This window comes from Trichoderma camerunense (assembly GCF_050948025.1).
Source record: "Trichoderma camerunense strain CBS 138272 chromosome Unknown V8C40scaffold_2, whole genome shotgun sequence".
NCBI classification, from domain to species: domain Eukaryota; kingdom Fungi; phylum Ascomycota; class Sordariomycetes; order Hypocreales; family Hypocreaceae; genus Trichoderma; species Trichoderma camerunense.
This window is the reverse complement of record NW_028145368.1, coordinates 1953723-1976687: the sequence shown is the minus strand read 5'-3', so window position 1 is coordinate 1976687 and position 22965 is coordinate 1953723. Positions and strand designations below refer to the sequence as shown.

General features: G+C 50.0%; 7 protein-coding genes and 1 non-coding gene across 8 annotated transcripts; 4 read left to right on the top strand and 4 right to left on the bottom strand.

The window, feature by feature from the left end:
* Window positions 1-436: 436 nt before the first annotated feature.
* V8C40DRAFT_233410 (uncharacterized protein) lies at window positions 437-5161 on the bottom strand. The gene has a single exon (XM_083213355.1). It carries the CDS (start codon window positions 4774-4776, stop codon window positions 571-573), a length of 4206 nt encoding a protein of 1401 aa, XP_083078061.1. The 5' UTR covers window positions 4777-5161; the 3' UTR covers window positions 437-570.
* A 1159-nt stretch (window positions 5162-6320) lies between these two features.
* Window positions 6321-8350, top strand: V8C40DRAFT_282606 (HET domain-containing protein; the record flags this gene model as incomplete). Its single annotated transcript, XM_083221816.1, has 2 exons — window positions 6321-6447; window positions 6519-8350. The coding sequence occupies 2 exons, from the start codon at window positions 6321-6323 to the stop codon at window positions 8348-8350; spliced, it is 1959 nt and encodes a 652-aa protein (XP_083078060.1).
* Window positions 8351-8421: 71 nt separating this feature from the next.
* On the bottom strand, window positions 8422-11997 carry V8C40DRAFT_233405 (Mechanosensitive ion channel-domain-containing protein). The gene has a single exon (XM_083213354.1). It carries the CDS (start codon window positions 11454-11456, stop codon window positions 8877-8879), a length of 2580 nt encoding a protein of 859 aa, XP_083078059.1. The 5' UTR covers window positions 11457-11997; the 3' UTR covers window positions 8422-8876.
* Window positions 11998-12467: 470 nt separating this feature from the next.
* On the bottom strand, window positions 12468-13252 carry V8C40DRAFT_233404 (uncharacterized protein). Its single transcript, XM_083213353.1, has one exon. It carries the CDS (start codon window positions 12988-12990, stop codon window positions 12589-12591), a length of 402 nt encoding a protein of 133 aa, XP_083078058.1. The 5' UTR covers window positions 12991-13252; the 3' UTR covers window positions 12468-12588.
* Window positions 13253-15830: 2578 nt separating this feature from the next.
* On the top strand, window positions 15831-17846 carry V8C40DRAFT_99639 (major facilitator superfamily domain-containing protein). Its single transcript, XM_083223713.1, has 3 exons — window positions 15831-16228; window positions 16294-16733; window positions 16794-17846. The coding sequence occupies exons 1-3, from the start codon at window positions 15995-15997 to the stop codon at window positions 17758-17760; spliced, it is 1641 nt and encodes a 546-aa protein (XP_083078057.1). The 5' UTR covers window positions 15831-15994; the 3' UTR covers window positions 17761-17846.
* Window positions 17746-19542, bottom strand: V8C40DRAFT_233398 (major facilitator superfamily domain-containing protein). Its single transcript, XM_083213352.1, has 2 exons — window positions 18974-19542; window positions 17746-18891 (listed from the first exon to the last, which is right to left on the bottom strand). Exons 1-2 carry the CDS (start codon window positions 19304-19306, stop codon window positions 17932-17934), a joined length of 1293 nt encoding a protein of 430 aa, XP_083078056.1. The 5' UTR covers window positions 19307-19542; the 3' UTR covers window positions 17746-17931.
* A 221-nt stretch (window positions 19543-19763) lies between these two features.
* Window positions 19764-22449, top strand: V8C40DRAFT_233396 (uncharacterized protein). Its single transcript, XM_083213351.1, has 4 exons — window positions 19764-19892; window positions 19960-20527; window positions 20590-22206; window positions 22293-22449. The coding sequence occupies exons 1-4, from the start codon at window positions 19831-19833 to the stop codon at window positions 22368-22370; spliced, it is 2325 nt and encodes a 774-aa protein (XP_083078055.1). The 5' UTR covers window positions 19764-19830; the 3' UTR covers window positions 22371-22449.
* A 111-nt stretch (window positions 22450-22560) lies between these two features.
* Window positions 22561-22661, top strand: V8C40DRAFT_t39. Its single transcript has one exon. It is a non-coding gene; the product is annotated as a tRNA-Ala (tRNA).
* The last annotated feature ends 304 nt before the right edge of the window (window positions 22662-22965 follow it).

The window sequence follows — 22965 nt, the reverse complement described above, 5'->3', positions numbered from 1 at the left end:
GGGAGTACCTTGGGGAGTGTCTCTCCAGTACGCCACAATAACGCGCTATCACGTGCAGTGCATGAGCAGTTCAGTGAGTTACCTGAAATAAATGCTAAAGCTCTCTAGCTATCAGCATGGTTGCCTAATTAGAGAGCTTGGGTAGTGGCTATATTCAGCACCTCAAGTTTACTACATGTACCCAGCATCCAGTGCCTCATAATTAAAGCCATCTAGGGCCGTGATAATACCAGATACTACCTAGTAGATAGAAGAATATAGCAGGTATAATAGCAAATATTAGAAGAAAGTACCTAGCGATAACGGTAGATAGTAATAACAATACTCCCCTCGAAAGGTATTGTAGTTAGAGTTAATTAGATGGATGGAATGGACCTGTAGATGGTGACGCCTAGCATATACCCTCACTCAATCAATCAACATCATCATATTAGACTTATCGACAAAAATATCATTCATTATACTAACACTATACTTTGAGCAATCCCATGCAAAACACCATGCCACAAAGGAAAATGGGTATAGATCTCATCACATATCAAATCTCTACATCTCATACGCTGTATATCATCAATACTCATCGTCGTCATCATCCCCCCAACCACCTCCGGAATAATCTATAGGAGACTTGCCCGCCCACTTATTATCTTGTGAAGCCGCAGGTTTTGTCGGCGTAGACGGTCCCGAGAACAGCGGAGCAGGGGCCATGCCATTGGGGAATTGCTGCGTTGAGCCATCGTTATTGGTACGGGCTGCTTGTTGGTTAATCGCTTGGTTATTTGATGGCAAGAATTTCAGGTCAGACGATATCGTAGAAACTGATGCCGCGTCTGATGCATCACGACTATGCATTGAAGAACCTCCTGGCATAGCTTGTTGAAACTGCATTTGCTGCTGAGCCATTGGAGCTTGTTGTCCGCCTTGAAAGCCCATGGGATATTGCTGACCTCCCGCTTGCATATGGAATGATTGGTTTGCACCGGGCATTGGTTGTGGAATAGGCACAGGGGGGAAAGTATGCTGCGGCTTCTGAACTACCGGGCTCTGGGCAGCAGATTTGGATCCACTACTCTTGAACCACTTTCCCCATGATTTTCTATTCTCTTTGGGACTAGTAGGGGTCGTCTGCTGTTGCGTCTGCAAGGGTGGAGGAGGACCAGGCTGAGCCGCTGAAGGTAAATTAGGAAGAGTCTGAGGAAACATCTGTTGCTGGTGGTACTGCTGCGGAAGCGGCTGTGCATGCTGACCAGCTGGAAATCCCTGCATAGGCATTGCTTGAGTCTGGATTTGGCCTGGTTGCAAGATCGGGCCCCCTTGGTTCATTGGAGGAGCTGATAGTGGCGCAATATGCATCTGAGGGGCTTGGCCATATGCCATCTGCTGCCCGGGAGGAGCCACTGCCTGAGGTGGTGGCATTCCCTGGCCTTGGATAGGATTCTGCTGTAAAGGTATTCTCTGACCCTGAATCGCATTCTGCTGCAATGGTATCCCTTGGCCTTGGATATTCTGCTGCAGAGGCATTCCTTGACCTTGGATAGCTTTTTGCTGTACTGGTATTCCTTGACCTTGAATAACATTCTGGCGAAGCGGCGGTACATTGCCTGGCGGCATTTGCGACACCATTTGCGGCCGTTGGTTATTCTGCGGTACCTGTGCCTGAGCCTGTTGAGGGACCGGGGCCGGAGCCCCTTGGATAAACTGCTGCTGAGGTCCGCGCTTATCCAACGGAGAAGTAGGCGTCGTAAAAGGAGGTGGTTTAGTAAGAACCTTCCTCTGGTTAACCTTCAACGGAGCTACGGCTGCGGCATGCTGAGTCTCGTCATGCTCCTGAATACTAGTCAGGAGGTGACTAGAAGAAGAAGGCCCCATGTTCGTGGGAGACTGTGGCACATTTTGGATGGGCACATCGCCCGAACTCGGTCTGGATTGACGTAAGGATTGGGACCGTTGCACCCCAGCTTGTCTTTGATCTGGGCTTGGTTGCATTTGAGACTGGGGAGATGCCATGCCCTGTGAATTCCCCTGCATCACATTTGCCAGTTGTTGTTGTGGCATCGAGTGCCTCTTTGACCTATCGTGCCCAGAGCCAACAGGAGATGCGGATGCTTGTTTCCCATTAGGGTTCGGAGCACCGCCATGAATTGGAGACTGGAGTGGCTCTTGCGAGGGTGGTCTCCCCAGTGCTGTATTCAAAGGGGGTACTGAGGCTGAACTCTGAGAGCCAGGTGTGGAAGCAAAGTAGGCGGAAGAGTTGGCAGATCCTCTTCGAGACTCTAGCGGAGACGGTGTTTCTATAGGAAGGCCAGATGAAGAGCTCTCCGATCGAGATCGTATGGGCGATACTGGTAGAATCTCATCTTGAGTTGCCCGGCGCTGAACAGGCCGCATTTGGGGTGGCGGTGATTGGTGGCTCGCAAAATTAGCATATACCCCTGGATGAGCGACACTCTGCGGTCTAGGAGGCTGAGAGTTTTGTGCTGGGATAGCATTCTGTCGCGGATCACCTCCTGGTTGATAAGATGGCCGACGTTGCTGTTGAAGATGCTGTGCTGGGCCAGCCGTGGCCGAGCGCGGCGCCATTCCAGCCGGTACTATCACGGACCCGGGAGGCGGAGGGCCTGTTCTGATAGGCATCTGTTGCGGCCGACCTGGAGCAGACCCCGCTGACTGGTGCTGAAGAACGGGCATTGCACTTGCAGGCCTCATAGGTTGTTGGCTCTGCAGTGGTCCATACGGGGTCACGACAGGCGGACGGTCGTCGAGCGGATATGGTGCTGTGACTGTACGAGCCATTGGCGGCTGCGGCATCGTAACCGATTCTACTGGATAAGGAGGCTGAGCTGCGACTTTCAGTGGGACGGGCGGTGCAGCATATTGTTGAGCAATCTGTAGATTGGATTTTGACAGAGCTGGCTCTGTCGTGTATGGTCTTTGTATGGGAGCCGGTGGTTGAGCAGTTGCGATGCCAAAAGATTGCTGAACTGGAGCTGGGGGGTTCTGTGGTGGAATTTGCTGTGCGACAACTGGGGCCGGAGCCGGGACTGGAGCCGGAGCTGGCGTCGGGACGGGGGCAGGTGTCATAGAAGGCGGGTGTTGTCCATGTGCAACGAGTCTATAACCCGATGACCGAGCATCTCTATTAGTAGGGTCTGTACCAGAACCTTGCTCTGGGCCTTTCATGGCGTCCTGTCCCTCCGGCGCCTGTCCAGGCTTCCCCCGAGCAGGCCGAAGAACGGAAGGGTATTTGACCACTCCGGGAACAGAGTTATCTTGAAGTTGTGCATCATTTTGCCCCTGGGGAGCAACAGGGGTATTCGGAGTCGGTGCCGGGGGTTGCTGTTGCTGTTGCTGAACGACTGAGTTCCTAGCTGGCTTCAGAACAGAGGGGAATCGGTCCACCGGCGGCGTGGACTCAGCACTCGTCCTCATGCTCAAGTTCAGTGAAGCCTCTCGTTGAAGAGCTGGGCTCATTATCCGTGCCGGGAGTGCATTCGCGAGCTGTACTGTTTGCTGAAAAGCTTGGCCTGGCGCATAAGCTTGATAGTCCTCCTGTGTCTGGCCTCTTCCGGCATACGCATTGTAAGTGGCGCTGGATTCTCGAAGTGTCGGTTTCCTGGCAATCTTGAATTGGTTTGGGACGTCGTTGCCTTGTTCTTGAGATGGGCTCTGAACCTCGCTCTGCTGCTGTTGTTGCTGCAGCTCCCTTTGCAACTCTTCTTCTTCCCGTCTCTTCCGTTCCTCCTGTCTCTGTTGCACCCCGCGCTGCCTCTCCTCTTGCTGTCGCCTCACCTCCTGTCGCCGCAGCTCCAACTGTTGTTCCTCTGTCAATTTTTCTTGCCTCACAGCTCCCTCCTCCAAAGGAGTAAACTCAACCGGCAGCTCCACATAGCCAGGCCGTGGTTCCGTCTCAATTGGCGCCATAACGTAGTTGTCCGCCAGTTCAATGGGGTCGGGGTGTGTCTCGACACGGGCGGATGCTGTGTGTTCCGTCGGCATCTCGGCCACAAAACCCACGGGATCAAACTGGAGATGCATCGGAATGGCGGTTTCAACAGGAAGCTCGTACATCTCATAGTGGTAGCCTCCATCATCAATTGGTGCACTCGCCTCTCCCACGATATCACTTCCCATGACATACTCCTGCGGGGATACCAATGTTGTTTGCTCCTCATGATGCATTACAGGTGGTGGCTCAGCAGCTCTCCGGTCCACGGCAGTCGTAGATCCACCGGCCACAGTCTCGGTCGTCCTTGTCATTGGCGTCGTATTCTGGCTCACCATGGGGCTGACACCTCTATTATCCGTCGATTGTCCACTCTTTAGCTCTCCCACAACCGTCCTCCTCGCGGCCTCCTCCTCCTCTTCATTCAGCGGGCTTACATCCGTATATGCGCCTGGGCCTAGAAACATGAAGTTCTCGGGCTGAAACACTCCCTCCTCTTCCTCGGCCTCCTCCACATGACTGTCCTCCCTCCCGAAATCGTCCTCCCAGACTGCACTGACGGGCTGCGCCGTTGCGGACATGCGCGATCTCCATCCATCTCTGTCTTCAGCGCGGCCGGTTCCGCTGACGCTGGCATGTCGTTTGACTTGTTGCTGCGACTCGAGCCGCTCCTCGGGTGCAAGGTCTGGCGCCGGAGACCTGGCGTCGATATAGTCGGGAAACTCGTCGCCCGCATTAGGGAAATGGTACTGGACATGACCAGTAGGCTTGTATCGGTAGAGCCATCGACTGCCGTCATAGTCCCACTCCCAGCCAGTTGGGAGAGTGGCCATGATAAGCCGCTGCTCAGCTCTTCAGTCCAAACAGGCGACACACGCAGAAGCTGTCTCCGCCAGTCGTATCATAAATTAGAATGCAAAGCGTCTGGGCCTGAATGCGTATCTAAAAGCCTCGTATCGAATCGGATCGTCTCGTTCAGCCGCACCTTTGTCGCATCACCGCGGAAGAGCAAGAATCGTCAACGCTATGCATGGGGAAGCGCTGTATTTGATCGCAGCAAGAACAAGAGCCCGAGTAGCCCGGCATTCAATGTCGCTCGCAAGATGAAATGCGTCCAAACAAAGGATCCAAGCAGCAGGGACCAGAATGAGAGCGGCCGAGCTGTTCGCTGCCGATAGATTAAAAAAGATAAAAATAAACAAAGAGCTGACAGCTTGCAAATGCAGCAAATGAAGGGCCGAGCTGAAGCTGATCCCGCTTCTGCTAACATGCTAACATGCATCCAAGCCACTGCGGCTGGGGCTCTCGAAGGGTCCAGGCGGGGGGCTGCTAACATGGAATCCATCCATCGCTATTGGAATTGCAACTGCATCCAATGGACGCCTTGTTAGGCACACTTCGGCCTCTAGTCCATTCTCGGACAGCTTCTTGGACAGCTTCTTTCACCGGGGCTTTGTTCCATGGGAAACTAAGGTTCTTTGATTCGCTTGTCTCTGTCATTGGTCATATATCAACAATGCTTCGTATAAGAGTACAACCTGGAAGCCTTTTCGCATGGGTCCGCAGCACCTCGCTTTGCCCTTGTCGTTGTCGTCAACACAGCCCCAAGTCATCATCTGGAAATCCTCTGGTTTGGCGGAGGTTTAACAAAAATTTATGCCGCATCTCTCCCTTTATTATCTAGAAAGGTAGCTGTAAATGAGTAGACAGTGAAGATTCTCAGTGTATCGCTCGGTAATATCACTGCGACGTTGCTCCACAGACAAAGACCAATTGATGGGTACTAACAAGCAAAGAATACCTACGCTGCATGTACATACTTGTGTATATCCTAATACTTATTTACACAAGTAGTTATGATTTTATGATTTTTGTAATAGCTCTTACTACAAATCAAGACATCAAGGCTCTGGATGGTCACTCCTTTGTGAAAGACAAAATGTCACCTCCAACTTGAAACTCTTGTCAGCACCAAAATGGGAGGCATTTGATGCAATCCGCGGGGTACTCGAATCTTCTCTTCCCCCTTCCAGATTGACATCCATATCCCAGAATTTATTCTACCTATTTCTTTGTCAAAATGAAATCAATCACAGTCTCCATTCAAGATGTTATTCATACGGCAAACTATACAAAGGCAGATCAAATAGGTGTAGATTATTTTGCGTCAGACACGTCCAACTGCACCTTAAACTGCCCAAACCCTTCAGACGACAAGCAAGTAGCCCACAATTAGTGAATTCTTTCGACTAACCTTCCCTATAGGCATCGCAAAGCAGCCTCGTTTAACACAGCTCCCTTCCAATTCGATCATGTCACTCTTTCGGCAGGCCGTGGGTGCAGAGGGTGCAAATTTCTGAGCCTCCTCTTGTCGGGAATGTTCGAAGCCTACCCGGAATTCAGCCCGAACAATACGCAACTTAGATGGACTGGAGCACAGTTTACATTAGAGGTCACGCTCAAGAATGAAAGTCCTCGACATATTCAATTCTTTTATCTGAGAGGTTAGTTAAATTCAGACGTTGGTTCAGACGAAGAACCCCTTGGATTCCATTTACGGCTAACCTCTATATAGGCGCAAAGATGAGAGTTTCCAACATGCCTCCATCAGGCGTATTGACTGGAGACACATCCTCTTCCACGTCTTTCGATAGAGCATCCAAACTGATAAAACAATGTGAAGATGGTCATTTGAACTGCAATGCCGGGCGGAACGTGGCACTTCCTAAAAGACTCCTTCATGTAACCGAAATCAGCAACTCCAGCGCTGATGTTGGGATAAAACTAGTGATAACTGAAGGCAAGACGGGAACATATGCCTGCCTTTCTCACTGCTGGGGCGATCCGACGCTGATCCATACAAAAACATTATCGTCCACGATCAACGAGTATTATCACTTTATTTTATGGACAAAACTGCCCAAGACTTTTCAAGATGCCGTTATTCTATGCCGAAAGCTCTGCATTGAATATCTATGGATCGATTCTCTTTGCATCATCCAGGATTCTCGCAGTGACTGGGAAATAGAATCTACCAAAATGGGTAACATATACCGGAATAGCTACATCACCATAGCCGCATCCGCATCACCCGGCTCATTTGGTGGATGTTTCTCCAAGACCAGACCGGATCACTGCATCGTCATAAAAGAGCCGGGACAACCAGATGTATACGTCGGCATCAGGGATTGCAACGGTGCCGGAAAGAGCACCAAAAATATGGAAGCATCCTTCTTCAAGCACTTCCCTCTCTTCAGTCGCGCATGGGTATACCAAGAACGAATGCTCTCTCGACGCCTTCTCTACTGCAATAAATCCGAGTTTCAAGTCGGATGCCAGGAAACACTTCAATGTGAATGCGGCTCAGGCCAGATAGCACCACATTTCTCGCCCGCCCCGAGAGGATTGAATGTTGCGAGCCTCAAGGGGCCGGCGAGTCTGAAGCCAGACAAGCATGGTGGCGGTCTTGTCGGTCAAGACTTTACCAGCCTTTTGTACCGCAACTGGATGGAGGTTGTCGAAACATATGCAAAGCTCAATCTGACCAAGGGGTCCGATAAGCTTCCTGCGCTCTCCGCGACGGCAAGAATTCTTGCTGAAAACATGGGAGATGGTTACTTGGCGGGCATCTGGCGCAGTACCTTGATGGAGGGCCTACTCTGGTATGTAAGAGCACCGCTCTCAAAGTATCGGCCAAGAGGTGAAGACTGGAGAGCACCATCTTGGTCATGGGCAAGCATCGATTCACCATCCGGACTGGGCTTCATCGCTCCAGCAACAAGATTCTCAAAATCTTTCGAGGGCAAAATCGAAGCCGCAGAATGTGTCGTCGCTGGGCAAGATGACTTTGGCCAAGTGACTTCTGGCTTCATCCGCCTCAAGGCATCTCTAGGACGCACGTTCTGGCGGATTCGCTGTCGAGGGTGCACCACGCCGGCCGGTAGGAAAGGCAAGGCCGGCTTCCCCCGCGCAGATTATACTCTGTATACGAATGAAACGTTTCCATTACCAGCGGAAGGTTGGGTGCCTTGTGAGTTCACGGAACCCCGGCTGGACGTGATGGGCGCAAGTCTTGGCTTCTTTGCTGATGCTCTGATTGACGATACGGCCCGATACGGCTTCTTCTCGTGCCTTGGTAAAGGATCGTGCAAGTTGGCCCCGTGTCATTTGCTATATGTCCATCGTTTTGAAGGGCGAGGTGGTGGAGTACGAAAGGCGAAAACCGGCGAAAGAGGAATCGATGCAGATGCCTTTCTAGTATTAACAGAAATCAAGGGCCAGCCTGATACATTTGAGAGGATAGGTTTGTTGACGATTACACACAATGCACAGGCGAAGAGGGAGGAGTGGTTCAAGAGCGTCTGGCCGGCGGCCTTGACACCAGAGAGGACAGTTACACTCATATAGAAGTTGAAGATTCCCTCAAGCCTTTTGGCGAGATTTCAAAGTTCAAAGAGAGTTCATCAATGCCAGAAATAGGATATCATGTCTGGCTATTCAATTGTTCTAGCAAGTGCTCGTGGCTGATTTATACATCTAATCTACACATGTAGTTTCTACAGTCTGTTGTCTCTAATCCATACCATATTAGTCATTATATGGATGCAACGTATTTCGCTGCCTCCATTCACCTGTCTCAGCCAGTGAGCACTGCTTTATCCATTAAATCATCATTTGCGCCACCAATAACAGTTGTCCAACAACAACCTGCCCATACGGTTGCCCGTAAAAGAAAAATGCAATGCTAAGCTTGCTAGAGTGATAAAGGAGAGTAAATCGCTTCAACCAGAATAAACCCAATGACAATGTTCAAGGTTTGGCCCCAGCAAACCATTCAATCTATGCTCTAGAGTCATTAAAAAAAGAAAAATAAAGGACAAGGCAGAAAATGGGGGCCGGCCGTCAATGTCGTAAAAGGGAGTGCACCACAGAGTTAGACCATGTCCTTATGACTGTTGATGCTCCTAGTTCCGCTCCGTGCCCGCCCAAAGAAGCGAGACCGCGATTGGTTTTGAGAGTCGACTGACATGGCTGGGGCCAGTGCTGATGTAGTAGATGCTTGAGCCACTGCGTCAGATTCCTCCTGCAGTCCCCTCTCCTTCTCTCGGATAGAAGCCATCCTCTGCATGTGGACATGTTCTCGTCGTTTCTCAAACACATCTTGGAACCCTCCAGTGATAGGTTCTTGATTTGGCACACTGTGAATGCTCGAGGTAGCGCGAGGTCGGCCCTGGGACGGAGTGTCGCTGTTGCTGCTACCGTATGCAGGCGGCGCAGGCATATTTGCCCAGTACATGGGATGCTCTCGGCTTCCACCAGGGTCGACCCGAAGGGGTGCCTCGATGCCCACCTGAACCATCTGGTACATGAGCTCCGTGACAAATTTGTTGTGGCGGTTCAGTCGAAGAAGTTCGTTTTGGAAGCTGCTCTTGTGGAAGAAGACCATGTTCATAGTGCACGATCGTACTTCTTTGAAACCAGTCATTTCGGTGATGATGCTTGGCTGGTAGTCCCGCTTGTTGTCCTTGACAAATTCCAGCATCCTGGCTTTGAGGTCATCGATCAAGTGAGCCGGCGTTCCAAATCGCATCTCGAGGGGGATTGAGTCTGAAAGTCCGTTGGATCGTCGCTGATTGAGGATGAAGACAGTATTGAGCAGCGAGTTCGGGGCCTGGACAATGTGACCTTGCATCTTTTTGAACTCGGTATAAAGAAGTGAGACTTCCGTGACATAGTAATCATCGCCCGTCAGTGTGGCTCCCGTGTTTCCGTAGATGGTGACTCGGTCACCGACGTCAAATGGATGTTTGATGAAGACGAAGATGATGGACTGGAGGAATTCTTGGGCTGTCGCCTGAAGCATCCAGGCCAGGCCAAGTATTGAGGAACCCGCAGACGCAAGGCCGGCGGCCGTCGAGTCTGATAGGATGGCAACGAAGACAATGACAGCAATGATGACGATGATGAAGAGAAAAACTTTATCAAGCTTCTGGATGACGGAGTCGAGATCCTTCAGTGATGCTGCGATGGCTTTCTTTTCGAGGTGGATCTCGTTGCAGACAGCCTCAAACTCGTCCATAGAAATGTCACCGTTAAGATCCTTGTCGAACATGCTGAAAGCCGCTTCTGCTTCCTCTACCGTTTCAAAGCCGGCCTGTAGGTCTTCCAGATGAACGGTCTCGCGGCCTTCACGAACTACGCTACGATAGATGAGGCGAGCAAGAGTGTGTGCCGAGCCAGTGTTGCGCAGCAGCTCAGCTACTATCTTGCGAGGGTGATTATTGTCAGCGCCTTTTCGTCCCAGGAGATCATTGCCGACTCTGCCAGCAGCGTGTCCAACTTTTCCTAGCACATGGCGTGCATTGTTGTGCAAAGCTTTCATGGGCGTCTGTAAGCCGCTGCTAGAGGGATTGCCGGCGCTGCCCTTCCAAAAGGTATCTGTGCTTTCGAGCTTGGATTTTGCAAACTCGAAAAGGCACACGAGCTGACGGATATCAGCCTTGTTGTTCTCGATTCGAGTTGCGTATGTCCGCTGGTGAAAACTTTGGGCAATCCACTGGATGAGAATTTTTTCCACAAAGTTTAGCGCGGCCAGGACGAAGAGAGCAATAATGACTTTGTTGACGACGCTGATCCAGTGCATGTGAACGTTTCCAGAATCGCCATCTGGGACGGGGGCGCGATGTCCGTCCATAGTGGGCTTGAAGGAGATGAGAATGGCGAGCCACCATAGAAACATGGCTGTGTGCAGCTCAAGACGCTGTCCAATGTCCCGCCACTTGTGGGCATTGGTCGATCCGACCATTCGAGCAACACTGTGGAATAGAGGCGGAATAAGATTCGTAATCATCCGAGTCACCCAAAGTGAGCACCACACAATTTCAAGCCAGATGCCAAACCACATGATGTACACACCTCCTGTGCCGCCCACGGCGTGCTCAGTTCCATTGAACTTGAACGTACCGAGCAGGACAGGGGCTAGTAGCAAGGCAGCACCAGGGATAAGGTAAATGATGTACCGGAAGAAACGAGGAAATTTGCTGATGAAGAGCCATAGTTTATAGAGGGCAGCGTCTCTGTTCTTCTTCTTCTCCGGCGTGGCTTCTGTGGGGGCCTGGTTAAAAGCATCCTCAGGCTCGGGGTTGTGATGCCGATTTCTTGTCCGTGACTTGGAGGCGTTGTCATGTTCCTGGTTTGAGACCATGCGCTCAGCGCGGAGAAGCTCAAGATCATCGTTGAGGCGATTCGCCTCAGCACGCTGGCTCATCGGTGTCACAGCACCATTGCCGTCATCATGAGTAGGGGCCAGCGTATTTAATGTGTTGAAGGTGTCGAGTGTCGGAGCTTCATATTTTTCATCATACTTTTCGTCGTACTGGTCGTCAAACTTGCCGTCATACGCCTCACCGTCGTGTTCCTCAATCCGATTCATTTCTGAAGAACCACGGTACTGATGGGAGGCGGCAGGGGCAGCAGGAAGGGGAGGGACGGGAGGGAATGGCTCTCCAGCCATGGTGACTCTGAATTATCGAACTGTCCCGCAGTCGGAAGCGTATGTATGTAGTTGGCTCAAGCTCAAAAAAAAAGACGGTGGATAAAATGGGGAAAAAGCGAAACCGTTGGCCGTGGTATAGTATATAAGAGCACCAGAGACACAGATGCAGCGAGGGGGAAACAGATGTGCTGGATCTAGTAAGGATCAATGGCATCCAGACATCGGATCCAACGGGAGGCTCTCCACAAGCCAATGCTGGCCCTAATACAATAAAGTCGATGTCAGAAGCACAGGGTCCGAGGTGATCGGCGTGGTGTTTGCTGGCGTAAGTGACGGCCTTGTGGAGCGAGTGACGAAACGATGCCGTTTGCTTAGAAGAAGCAAAGATCTGGGCAGCCAAGAAATTTAACGAGAGACAAGGTTCTGTCCAGCTCAGGGCGGGGATCCAGGCTTAAAAACAGACTGGATGCAAGGGGGGAAAAGAGGAGACGACGTTTCCATTCCTTGAGCGAGTTTTTTTTTTTTTTAACCTCCTCATGATTTGATGGCAAAACTGGTTGCTGGCTATTCCAGGTTGTGTTAGCCCAGCATTACGGAGTCCCAGTATAGCCTCAAACTATGGGCTAGTAGTGGGCATGTAGTCACATCACTGATATTGATAGCACCAGAAGAACCACTAATGTGGCTAGAAAAAATCTTCCCGGCGAGGCGAGCATATTCCGGGAAGGCTGCCAGGGACAGACAGCGCCATGAATGCCCGTTTTGTCCATGGCTAACCCTCTGTGGCGCCCAACGGTGCGCTTTTCGCCGGCCATGCAGCGCCTTCAGGGCATCTCTGCAGCCACAATTTCTGCTTCTGCCCTCTTTCCTCACGCACTGCAAATCTTTTCGCTGCCAATTGATCCATTTTGTTCCCGCATGGCGGCAAACATGAACACACATTGAGGCGATAGCGCCTCGGTTAGCGCCACACCACTAGGCACAAGGAGCCTCCGGAGTGCCTCTTCCAGCTTAGCCGCCCTGCTGCCACATGTCACTGCAAGCGATCCGACAGAAGACGCTGGAAGCTGCTCCATCCATCATGGAAGTCTTCAATCATACCTACCCATCTGACCAGAACATATCCATGGATGTTGTTTTTCTCACCCCGTCAGACGAAAACAAGTTGCAAGATGCTGGACCTCCCCAGAACCGCCGAAGGCCTACGTGGATCCATAGGCCCACCAGCTGCTGTGCGATTTCCTTGATTTTCCCCCTCAAGCTTTTTATAACCATCGAGCCTGACAGGGTTGCTGACGATCGCGGTGGAGCCAGCATGCGGGACACTTGGAGCACGTCTCAGCGTGCCGAGGCGGCGAGTCGCATTCACCGATTTCCCAGAGCTTGGCCTCTTGGCTGACTCGGCTTGCTTGTGCTCGGGGTAAGAGATGCGAGGGCCATGCTTCGATAGCGGCATCATCAAGGGGGGGTACGAGTACGAGTATATCGTGCCAGAGTCCTGCAGGTGTCCGCCAGGCAACAAACAATTGGTTGATAACGACGATGGTCTCATGCCTGGGCGTACGGAGCTTTGACCCTCTCAGCGAATGATCGGCAGCCTGCATGGCCTCCGTCACCTTCACCGCAGTAGACGACATACCGCGAGCCAGGACCGCACACGTTACCCGCCGCTTCCGCCTTGATTAAGTTGCAGCAGCTCCGTACGGGATACCTTGCAGGCGCCTGCAGCCGCTGCGTCAACGTTGAGCCTCCCCGGCTTGGCTCTGCCTGTGCAAACCTCAGCTCGGGCCTTGTCACTGTCCGATTCAGCGCCGTCTTCTCACTGTGCTGCCGGCCCCGCGTGTCCCGCCGCTACCCAGTCCCGGTCCGGGCCCGCAGACTGTGGGAGACACGCATACGTACGCAGGCACAGCATCGGACCCCGATGCCAAGAGCCATCGGCGCGATTCCCATGAGTTGTCCGTTGCGAGTTAATTGTCTGCAGGGGCCATGGCGGTGGACGGCTGGCTGCACAAAGATAAGCTAGCACGCTAGCAATCCGTATCATTCTCATGGCGCTTCCGCGGACAATATCTCGCCGGCACATAAGATGATGATATTGAAGACGATCAGCTTATCAATGCCTTTACGGCTCTTCTTTCAAGCCAAAAGAACCAAACACCCTTCTCAGACAGATCATCTGTTCGATTTTATTTTATGACAGCCATTACTATTAATCCGACTGCCAACCTCCATTCTGATACGAGGTAGCTAGTGGCAAAGACAAGCTTCGCGGTTTGCGCTCCACAGCCCGCAAGGCCCGCTACAAATCGAGATTGCTTACTATTGATTGCATGCGTCCAGCACGCCCGCACGGCCAAAAGAATGGAACATCGATCTCTGATTCCCCAGTTAAACGAGCACTTGCATATAACATGCTGGGTACGTAAAGCTTACAAGCCCGTCTACAATTGCTGCTGTCCTCTGAGCTTCCTCCCCTTTTACCCAGCAATGACTGAATCAGATGGAACTTTTATTCATCGTTTTACTCCATAAATTCTATGCACAGATATCCATTAGGTGGATATTAAATGGCTCGGCAGTCTCGGGGCCATGTTAAACTTTCCCACCCCCTTTTTTGTCACTGCAATTGAGTCAGTGGTAAGTGCGCGTCCACATAAACCAACTTAGCAGATCCTTGCTTCAGAAAAACGGACCCAGACGTAGATTAGGATTTTGACTCATGGTAGCGGTCGCCGTGGCTTTTCTATTAAAAGAAACTAGAATGGACCATGGAATATCTTAATAACAGTAGCCGAATAGGCCCAGTAGTTAGTGTACATCCTTGGAAAGTTTAGTTTTAAGCATGGCTTCGACGAGCCAGGATAACACTTCGAGAGCTATCGAAGCCCGAAAAGCTGTGTTAAACTCCATGGCATCAAGAATACAAAATGATGTTCTTCAATGAAGGTTGTTCCTCTAGGGTTCAGACGTAGATAACACAGCGCCCTTTCTACATCTCCTAACACCACCTCATAACATCTAACAACAGGGGTCTATGATGAAAATCGGTCTCTGATGTCATGCTGCTAGGGTCATACCTCAAGTTGTTCGCAGCGATATCTATAGCCATGCTTAATAACATTAGGTAAAAATTGTCCATATTTCTATTTAAACCATATTTCATTAAGGACTATGTACGTCCAGGTCTGTAGCAATAGTTACGCTTGAAAACACACCGACATACATCAAATAATAGTCGCGGGTAGAGAAACGCCCACGTCTTTTAAGCATATATACATCCATGTGAAGAGCTTCGTCACCGAGAAAATTCTTGTTTATGGACAGGTATTAGTGGTAACACACGAAACTACTGGGGAACTTCTATGGATTTGTACTTATACAAGATGTCCCTCTACATGCGCAAAGACACCGATATGTCAGGACTTGAACTGACATCTTCAGCCGATTCTTAGTAGAGACATCTTATCTCTACATTCTCTTCGCCACTAAGGTAGATACTCAATATTGGAATCCTATCAGCATGAAGATACAGCTAAAGTCTATCCAGTATATGGTTTTGGTAGATGATTCGGTACCATTGAAGTAATACATCTTAACACTGGATGCAAATATGAAGTAGATACTATGTCAAGTTTAGAAGTCAGGCCTCTCATACAAATAAATATATGTTTCGACACTGTCAGAGTGAATTCTCATTGTGCACACCTATTTTGCTGTCTTACCCAGGTACCTAGGCATCCAATCAATTGCTTCCTCGTAATCCCCCTCTTTGGCCTTGGGGGTTTGGACACCTCCTCCGCATTCCCGACGAGTCATAGCCCTTGTCACGTTGATTTAGGCTCTCGGCAATTCAAGAGGAGGCTGCACACGTCATAAGCAAAGCGTCCAGCGTAGCATTGGAACTTTTTAGTAGTTTATCATTTCCAAACGGGCGCGTAAATCCGGCTCATCTCTAGATTCGCTGCGATAGGCTGTCTCGCCGTCGGGATAATGATGAGAGTCCTCTTACATGCACGCAGTAACATTACCGTTGCTTGGATGGGAGGAGAAACGTTTGCCGCATTCTAGCATCAGTTATAGAAGAGATATCTCACTACTACATAGGCATATGCATCTGAACTTGTAGACAGTATACACTAAGAACCAGGTTGGATCTGATATTACCAGTAATCTCAGCACTCAAATTTTAAACTAAGTCCCGTGCCTCTAGCGGACCCCTCGTTAGAGTCTAGAATGCGGGGTGCAGCAAAATGCCCCAGCGCTGAACCATTTGGGCAATCTTTAGCGGATGGCTGGCCTAGAAGTGCCTGAACTACCGACGGCAGAGGCAGATAAACCGATAACCATATAAAGGGTTCCGCGTGAACCTCCCTTGACCAACGCTGGTTAGTCAAGACCATCACAGAGCTTTGGTTGTTTTTTTGTTTACTGCGTGCAAGCTGGCTTGGTGCTTTTCTTTCCCTTTCATCCATGTCCTGTTGCGCGTCCTTTCCTTGATACTGCAATAAGTAGAGTTACTATCATCATTATCGACGACATCGACGGCGACCACGATGGATTCCCCCGACGATAAGCGGCCAACAGAAGTGCAGCACGCAGAACACAGCCAACTCCCGGGCCCTTCTCGACAAGATGGCCAGTCCAGTAAGAAAGGAGCTGATCGCGCTCTGGCCATGATCGGCGACCAAAAGATTGAAGTGTCCGAGGAAGAGAACCATCGGATTCTGCGAAAGACTGATAGAGTCATCTTGGTCATCCTGGTTTGGGTTTATTTCCTTCAGATTCTTGTAAGATTGACATCATGAGATCATTTCAGCTAGATATGTGGAATAAAATCTGACGAGCTGTGAAGGACAAATCTGTGCTGGGATTTGGCGCGACATATGGGCTCAAAGAAGACACGCACCTCAGTGGTGGACAATACTCTCTCATTGGGTCCATCGGCCCAATCGCCCAGTTGATATGCCAGCCATTTTCGTCTTTCCTCATTGTCAAGGTGCCTCACCGTATCTTGATGCCTATCCTTTGTCTCGGGTGGGGTATTGCTCAAACATCAATGGCGGCATGCAACACCTTTTCGGGATTAATGGCAGCCCGTTTCTTCCTCGGCTTGTTCGAGGGTGGTTGCTTGCCTTTATTCAGCGTCATCACAAGCCACTGGTATCGACGAGCTGAGCAGCCGATCCGTGTTGCTGCGTGGTATGGAACCAACGGCGCCGCTACGATTTTTGCTGCCGCCGTTTCGTATGGTCTGGGGCGAATTCAATCCAAAGTCTTGAGGGAGTGGCAAATGTAAGTACTCGTCGTCTACACTAGAGCTCGGGAGACTTGGTTAACACGATATCTACCCAGCATCTTTCTCTTCGTTGGTCTTCTCACGGTTATCTCTGTACCTTTTGTTTATTGGAAACTGGACAACGACATCCTGTCTGCAAGATTTCTGACCGAAGAAGAGAAACCAAAGGCAATCGAGCGGCTTCGCGCCAACCAGACAGGCACCGGTAACCGAGAGTTTAAATGGAACCACGTCATCGAGGCTGCTCTAGAGCCCAAGACTTATCTCTGGTTTGGAATCACGTTGCTGCTCAATATAGGGGCAAGCGTTACCAACACCTTTGGCCCTCTGATCATCAATGGACTCGGATTTGACAAATACAAGGCCAGCTTACTCAACATGCCGTTTGGAGCCCTCCAAACCATTCTTATCCTTCTCGCAAGCTTTTTGGCTCAAAAAGCAAAGATAAAGGGGGCCATATTAGCTGTCTTCATGTTGCCAGTTGTGGCCGGACTGGTTATTCTCTACTGTGTCCCACGAGGAGATTCAAGCCAGGGAGCACTACTTGCTGGATACTATCTTCTGGCCTTCATCTTTGCAGGTAACCCACTCATCGTCTCCTGGATCGTAGGCAATACTGCTGGAACAACGAAAAAGTCAATCATCATGAGTGTGTACAACGCCGCTAGCTCTGTCGGTAACATTATCGGCCCTATCCTGTTCAACGACAGAGACGCGCCTGCATATAAACCTGGTCTGCGTTCATGCCTTGGTGTGTTCTCAGCCTTGGTTGGAGTGATATTAATCCAGTGGGCCAATCTCATTCTTCTCAATAAGTTGCAAGCTAAAGCACGCGTGCGCAACGGAAAGGATGCAGTCATCATTGATAGATCTATGCAAAACCACTACCGCACAGCCCGGCATCATGAAAATGGGTTGCTTCAGGATGATGAGGGATCCGGTGAGAGAGAGGATCACATTGGGCAAAATGCCTTCTTGGACCTCACAGACCGCGAGAATGACGAATTTGTGTATATTTACTGAAAAAAGAAAGTTGAAGCAACCGTTACATCCGTCTTCCTAAATAAACGCCGAGCCTCTATCATTATTTCTATTTCCCAAATACCAGTGAGCTGAGATATACCTTTCAATTTAATTCTCATCCCGATTTCCTCTCTAAGGCCTTATACGCTTAGCAAATGCTATACAACCGGCTCATGATCTGCTGAAAACCCCTTCATGGGATGCAAGTTTAGCCATGAGAACGACAATGCCACCAAAGAGGCACATGGCGCCGCTGAACATGGCTGCTTCAAAGAATCCAACATAATGTTTCACAAAGGCACCATCGATGGGAGGCCCGATCAATGCACCAATGGCACCCAATGCTAAACCCATGCCGGTATAAGTACCGATATTGCGTGGGTCCTTGGCACATCCTGTGATGGACACCGTTGCTCCGGATATGATTGTCCCAGAAGTAAAGCCAAAAACGGCAGCATATGCAATGATTCCCGCATTGTTCTTTGTCGCTGTCATACAGAAAATGACGATGCTGGTGATGAAAGACCCAAAGGCATACACATTCAGCCTCCCGTATTTGTCGGCCAGTACTCCTGGGATAATGCGGCCAAACGTAGATGCGGCGTTGAGGATGGCGGGCAAGTAACCAGCAAGTGTTGCGCCCATGCCTCGTGACACGGCATATGTTGGAAGGAATATGATGGGCATAAACATGCCGATGAACACGAAAAAGGTGGAGATGACGATGAAATTGTACCTTGCTTCGAGGAACGCTGAAGGGATTAGGAACGATGCAGCGCTTGGTGGCAGACGAGCTCTGATGACTGCAATAGAAAATGCTATGAATGGTATCATGAGGAATCCTATAATCCTCACTGTCCATCCAAAGCCCAGGGAGGAGCTGTTGAGCATCTTGGACACGGCAATAGGCATAATGATGCCGCCGACAGAGGAGCCAGATATCGCCACACCGAAAGCAGCAGCTCTCTTCTTATCGAAATACTGCGACAAGCTGCCCATGGCTGGAAACTGCAGGAATCCCATAGTGCCGCCCATGAGGACGCCTTGCACGAGCATGATTTGCCAGTACGTCTTACATAGACTCAACATCATGACGGCGAAGATATAGATGACAGCTGCCGGGTGGATAACCTAATACACGATTAGTTATGAAAAATCTCCAAAATGAGAGTTGCTTTTCTTGTCATTAATGCAGGATGGATACTATGCATACCTTTGAACCATAACGATCAAACATGGGACCTCCAATCATTCCTACAAAGAACTGCAGAAATGCAGATAGGGAACCAATCCAGGCCACATCATCGGGAGATCGATCACTCAGTTGGTGAGTCAGGTAGTACTGCGTAAATGTGCCGAAAGAATTGGAAAAGCCCATACAGCAGAAAAAGATGGAGGCGGCTCCAAGAGCGACGAGCCATGCTCTGAGACCACCATCAGGCGCGGGCTCTAGTTCATCCTTGGACAAGGGCAAGGTTTGCTGGCCAAGGTCCGCTTGCTCCTCCGGGAAAGGTGTCGTTTTCTCGTCTGACAAAGAGGATGACATGTTAGATTATGATGCGATTCAAGGTCTCCTTATTTGGATCTGATAAGAAGTTGCTGGGAATGGTGAATGCGGTTTGATCATGGTGGAGAGAGATGCGATTGATAACCAGGAAACGCTCGTCTCTTATAATAAAAGAAATAGCGGTTCAAGACTGAAGGAATTACTCGGTCCCCGAAAAACGCCGTACTATCAGGCTCCTTAATCCACATCTCGGAGATGGAATTTTGCCATTAAGCTGAAAACTTTCAGTCTATCCAACAGCTTTTGTCGAGGGATTGCGTGTAAGTCGGGGTTCTGCCAAATCAGGAAATAGCTGAGTCATATGTCCGAACAATTTCGCGGGCTGGTAAAAATCAAAATCCGGTCCGACTCGGACTTCAATCCCCATCAGGGAATTTCCCGAGTCCGTGAGGTAATGAGCCAGTCCCTCAATCCCTCAACTTCCTTTACCTGCACTGCAACTCAAGTCTTATCGAAAATACCGATTACCAAATCTAGAGTTACTCCGAAAAGACGGCCAACCAATGGACCATAGACCGAAAACTGTGGTCGTCGAAGTAGAGCGACGACGACGGAGACCTGCGATGCAAGTATGCACCTCAGCTTCAATCTCACGACATCTCATCTAACTAGGGGATCAAATAAAACTACAGATCATGTGCGCTCTGTAGAAAGCGCAAACTCAGGTGTAACAGGCAACGGCCCTGTGGCAACTGTATCCGGTCTAAAACGGAGACCTGCGTCTATGAGAATCACCACCTGGTGGAGCAACCTCTGGCAGCTGGACAATCACCTGGACACAGCCAAATCGGCGTCTTCTCTCTTGAATCGCGTCCTCAAGCACAGTCTCATCTAGATCCCAACCCTAATGACGCGTTGGCAATACGAAATCACGGTTCAAATGCGGCTTCAAGAAACGTCATCAGCCCTCTGGCCTCTGGAAGTCAAGATGGGTTAACACTCAGCCTGAGCGCTTCCGATGAGAACAGGACTAGTTTCTTCGATCTAGATCGATCTGAAGGTGCGTCAGGGTCTCTGATTCAGTCTGTGGATGCAGTTCCCGACTCGGATTTTCTTGCCAACGCATCTCACATTACTGGAGGAGCCATTCATTTTCACCATGACAACCCGTCAGATTCAACCAATACCAGACTTATACGCAGCGTCACGCATAAGACGCGGTTCTTTGGTCAGAGCCATTGGATCAACATCTTCCAGACGGTAGGCAAATACATTTCACCTGGCCTTGTTTAGACCCTGAACATCACTCACCTTAATTTCAGTTCAAAGGCATGTTTGTCATGAATGAGATTCATCTTTTAGAGAGCAAATCCAATGTCTATCCCCTGTTGCTCAAGTGTAAGGCCCTGGCGAGGGTGATTAAAGCCAAGAGGACCCCTGCCTGGCCGACCATTCCAACAAAAGAGCTACCTGAAAAGCAAGTTTGCGACAAACTCATTGATTGCTATCTGAAGACAACCGAGAACGTATACAGGATTCTGCATCTCCCATCCTTCAGGAGGGACTACGAAGAATTATGGGAACCAGGAGCCTATCCTGACATAGCGTTCATCGTTCAACTCAAGCTCATATTGGCCATTGGCGCAATGTCTTATGATGATGATCTGTCCATGCGCACCCCGGCTATCCGCTGGGTGTACGAAGCGATGACATGGGCAGCAGAACCCGAGTTCAAAGCTCGGCTAGGCATTCAGTTTTTACAAACTCAGATACTGCTGATGCTAGCTCGGGAAGCTGTTGGTGTCTCCGGCGACTCAGTCTGGGTGACAGCAGGCGACGTTGTCAGGAGAGCTATACATATTGGCCTGCATCGGGATCCGCGTCATCTGCCAAAGCGATCGCTCTTTGCAAATGAGATGCACAGAAGACTGTGGAACACTATTCTTGAGATGCTTCTGAGAATGAGTCTGACGTCAGGTGGCCCTCCCCTCATTCGCATGGAAGACTTTGACACGGAGCCTCCCGGCAACTTTGACGACGAGCAACTCATGATTGAGGGCTCAGTCGAAAAGGCCGAAAATGAATACACAAACATGTCCATTGCGGTAGCTCTTCGAAAGACATTTGCTGTTCGGCTAATGGTGGTCGCATTCATCAACGACCTCTCCTCATGTGGGACATATGAGAAAACACTGGAACTAGATGCTGAATTACGGTCAGCTTACAAGTCTCTCTGCCGGACTCTTGGAGGATTCAAACCCCAATCTGGAAGACCGAACGGTCCTTCTCCGCTGGACTTGCGCTTCGTGGACTTCATCATGCAACGACACATATCAGCCCTCCACACGCCCTATCTCATCCCAGCCCTACGCCAACCAAAATACGCCCTGTCCCGCAAACTCGCCGTCGAGGCCGTTCTCAAGACTTGGTCCGCTGTCTACCCTACTTCGTCAATCATGGGTCCTCAAATACGCCAACCCGTCCCCAGCTTACCCCAGGACGACCTCCTCTCGCGCCTCGCCTGCTCTGGGCCAGGTTTCTATAGGGTCGCCTCACTGCAAGCCAGCTTGCTCGTCGCCGCCGAACTCGACAACCAACTCAGAGAGGAGCGCGGCCTCGTCCCTTCGCCCTTCCGAGCAGACCTCCTCTCCGTGATCCAAGAATCCAGAGAATGGTGCCTCCGCTCCATCAAGGTTGGCGAGACGAATGTCAAGGGCTACATGGTCAATTGCATCATAGTAGCCCACATAGAAGGCCTAATGAAGGGCCTTGATGCCACGGAAATTCCTCCGTTATTTCTCAAGGCCGCTGAAGACTCGGTAGAAGAGTGCCTCGCGATATTAGAAGAAAAAGCCGGCCAAAGCCAGGATGAAGCAGCGGATCCTAGAGATGAATTAGATGTGGGCTTACGTCCACAGAGCCCAGATTGGGATTTTTTGGTAAGACTCTTTCTGACATCTTGACTCTTTTGCCCTCTTCTATAACATGTTGCTAACTAGTTGACCTTTACGTTCTTGCTTCACAGGTATCAGATGCCATGTTTGCGTACAACGCCGGCATGTCAGAACCCATGACTTGGATGTTCAGTGAAACTGTCCGATAAAGGCACAGTAAATAACGTAAACTTAGACTAATCCCACCTCACATAAAGCGTAACATTATTATGCATGTAATCAATTCAGAAATATTTCAACTCTTGTGATATGTATCTACAGTAATCAGTCATACAAGTTCACCACTTCTGTAGACAGTTTATGAAGCATTCTACGGCCGTTCCTTGCAACAACGCAAATGGGCGGATGGTTTAGTGGTATAATTTTCCCTTAGCATCAAGCAACCTTCGAGCTGCTTAACCGCATGGGAAAGGTCCGGGGTTCGATTCCCCGTTCGTCCAGTTGTTTTTCTTTTTTGGAGATTTTTTTCTCCTCCTTCTTTTTGTGTCCAATATCCATATTTTTTCTCTCCCACTTCTTTGTGTGGATGGTGTCGGCGGGACTCCGGCCGGCTTTAGTCGGCGCCGGACAATCTCGGAGGTACGTACCTGCAGTAGACATACGGCCTCTACCAGAAAGACCCCTCATTGCTGGGATAATCGCGTGAAATACTCAAATCGAGCAATACAACGATATATAATATGTGTGATGCACTACCAGTCTCAAATAGCCGCGTTATCAAGCGAATCATTGCCTAAATGAGGC